The sequence below is a fragment of the Olea europaea genome, chromosome 18, assembly GCF_002742605.1.
Source record: "Olea europaea var. sylvestris chromosome 18, O_europaea_v1, whole genome shotgun sequence".
Classification (NCBI taxonomy): domain Eukaryota; kingdom Viridiplantae; phylum Streptophyta; class Magnoliopsida; order Lamiales; family Oleaceae; genus Olea; species Olea europaea.
This window is the reverse complement of record NC_036254.1, coordinates 18572631-18575622: the sequence shown is the minus strand read 5'-3', so window position 1 is coordinate 18575622 and position 2992 is coordinate 18572631. Positions and strand designations below refer to the sequence as shown.

Here is a 2992-nt window from a genome sequence, read left to right as displayed (position 1 = left end):
TGTGCACTTTTTTACATGGTGTGGAAATTCAAAAAGTGTTGGGTGGGAAAGTGTTTTTTTTTTTTTATTTTTCCAACATTTTTTTTTTTTTTTAACTGTCCAATCATGTGCGATACGTGGCACAATATAAAAAACGATGTAAAACAAAATGTACACAGCATGATTGATCCTTTGAATTAGGCTAAGTATACATCCCATGGTGTACGCCTTTTTTGATATTGTGTGAAACTTCAAAAAGTGTTGGACGGGAAAGTAATTTAAAAAAAAAAGGTTCAATCATGAGCCAACACATGGCACATTGTGAAAAAAGATGTAAAACAAGATGTACACATAGCATGATTGATAGGTTCTTTTGTTATTGGGACTAAAAATTATTAAGTGTCTCTCTTCCCAATTTCGGAACTCTGAAAGCTTATAGGTGATGGTAAGATTTTTCAGTGTTTGATCTAATGATATTTATGTTTTGATATGCGATTGGGCAATGGAATATTGAAATATGGATTTGATCTTCAAAATATGTTCTCTTGATTAAAATTAAGGCTCCACCAATAATGAAACAATATTTGTAATGAATTATGAATAATTGATCAAGTGGTTGAATCTAGAGATCTTTGGAATGAATTTAGGATCTTCAATAATATGATCTTTGATGCAAAATAATGTTCTACACATTTTGGAATGGACCTACGTTTGCATACTTATAATAGGTAGTGTTTTGAGATGAAATAGGATAGAGAAATACTGTTAAAATCGAATAAGCATTCTACCTTGGATAAATACGCCACTCGAGCGCTACATCTGGCCTAGTGAGAGATGACTCCACCGCTCAAGCACCGGCGTCGCATCCAATAAGCGTGATGCTCCTGGTCTGAACGCTTGAGCGCCATCTTGATGCGCAACAAGCGATCGTCTTATCTGTTTCTTGATCTTTTAGAATGTTTACGACTTTTTTAGAACTCTACCAACCCTCAAATTATCTTGACTTAAATTACAACTCAAATAACCATTATTTTGAATATGGATAAAGTTAATTATAATTAGGACCTAACAGAATAATTATGAATTAACTAACAGGAGTTGGATTAATTTAAACATACATTCCATTATTTTGTTGTTATGCTTTTATCCAGTAAATTGAACTAATTATTCATTGCTATCCTTTTTTTAGGGTTCTTTCTATCTATTCGAAGGCTTATTATACACACTCATTCAAAGAAAGTCAATTTTCAATCAACTGTTTGCCAAGAATATCAACTTTTCAGTAGTATACACACCAAAGAGTTGCGGAATCATTAGGATTAATTAATTTTCAGATGCCCAATAATTAATAAATATGACAAGACCCTAGATGAATTAATACCCTATGATTGAAATAAATTCGAATATCAATCATGCTTCTTGTACAATATATTTTATAACTTGGTTTGCAAAGTATGAGTTAACAAACCTCACATCCATCTATTTGAAAAATTATTTTTAATGCCAGAAATTTTTCAACACACTTGTTATCAATCAAGTTGTGCAAATACATTTGTACAAGTGGCTTTATTCTTCGAATATTGTCTCTAATGGACAATATTATTCTCTTTTATCATCACTTAGTGCTGTATATTTAAATATTAATTACCTAAATCCTCTCAATTATTATATCCAAACATGTCACTTGTTATCAACATTTAGCACGTTTTTGATTTTGTTAGAAAAGTAGATTAAAATTTAATTCAAAGTTAACTACTAATTTTAGTAACACATTTTATGGGACCAAAAACTTTTCTATCACATATTCCATCAATTTTTATCAAAGTCTACTAAAAATTTGATTTTTGTCTAAACCAAACAGGAAATTAATTAATCTTCCTAATAATTCGAAATCACTTCGGTCTGTGCTGTCTATATATAGCCCGTCTTATATGGAAATCAGTAAACCCTAAAAACAAATCTGTATCAATTTTTATTTGCAAGAAACATGGCCAAGTTTTCCCTCAATAGCCTTTTGCTTCTCAGGTTCGCAACTATTTTTCATGCAATACAATGCCATTTTCGATATTTCCTCTTCTTTTATTTGATGAATTTCTTTTCTGTTTAGATTATTCTGTATGAACATGTGTCCATGAAAAGACAACATGGTTTCTTTCAAAAAGAATTCATATATTTGACCTAACACAATAATATTAAGAATAATGCTAAATTTGTCATTCTTTTATTTTTATAGTTAAATTCTTTAATCTTCTTAATTTTGTCTATATGCAGCAGGAGAGAATCAACAGTTGCAGCAGAGATTACTAAAACTCAGACCACGACATCGTCCGTAATTAAAGAAGTGGCTGATTCTGTAAGAAAAGATGTATTCTGGATGAAAGATCCAAAGACTGGTAACTGGATTCCAGAGACTCACTTTGAGCAGATTGATGTTGCAGAGCTCAGAGAGAAACTTCTTTCCAAGAAGACAAAATCTGAAGGTTTTTAATGGGGCCCCCGTTGTGAAATTCTGGTGAATTTAGGCTGGAATTCCTGTAAAACCAATGTTCATGAATAAATTTCAGTTTTTGTTTGCCTGTATTTTGGAAAATGGGGCTCAAACCATAGAATACTTTTGTGCCATGGATTCCTTCCATGTACTACTGTTTGTCTATGATTTAAATAATTTTGCTTTATCATTATCTTGTTCGGGGCCAGATGAAAGAAAAATCTTTTAAATCATAGTTTTGCTCCTTTAACCGTTTCAGGTTGGCTCATTTCAGTGTTGCTTCAAATAATATTGGAAGCCGTTAGTTTCATCCATCATTTTTATGTATCTATCCACTTTTTTCTTTTCAAAAAAAATAATTATATTAATATCGCAAAATTTACTTGTTACATCACAATTTTTATTAATAATTTGTTAACTTCAATGGTCCTGAGTAAAATTACTTAATTAATCACACTTTCAAATATACTTTTTAACTTTAAGTAACTTATAAACTGTTTTCTTCGCGGCTGTGGTGCGGTTCAA

The 2992-nt window shown here is 31.0% G+C and overlaps 1 protein-coding gene across 1 annotated transcript; it reads left to right on the top strand.

Annotated features, from left to right (window-relative positions):
• The first annotated feature begins 1918 nt into the window (after positions 1-1918).
• LOC111366504 (protein SENESCENCE-ASSOCIATED GENE 21, mitochondrial-like) lies at positions 1919-2722 on the top strand. The gene is made up of 2 exons (XM_022987244.1): positions 1919-2004; positions 2251-2722. Exons 1-2 carry the CDS (start codon positions 1967-1969, stop codon positions 2465-2467), a joined length of 255 nt encoding a protein of 84 aa, XP_022843012.1. The 5' UTR covers positions 1919-1966; the 3' UTR covers positions 2468-2722.
• The last annotated feature ends 270 nt before the right edge of the window (positions 2723-2992 follow it).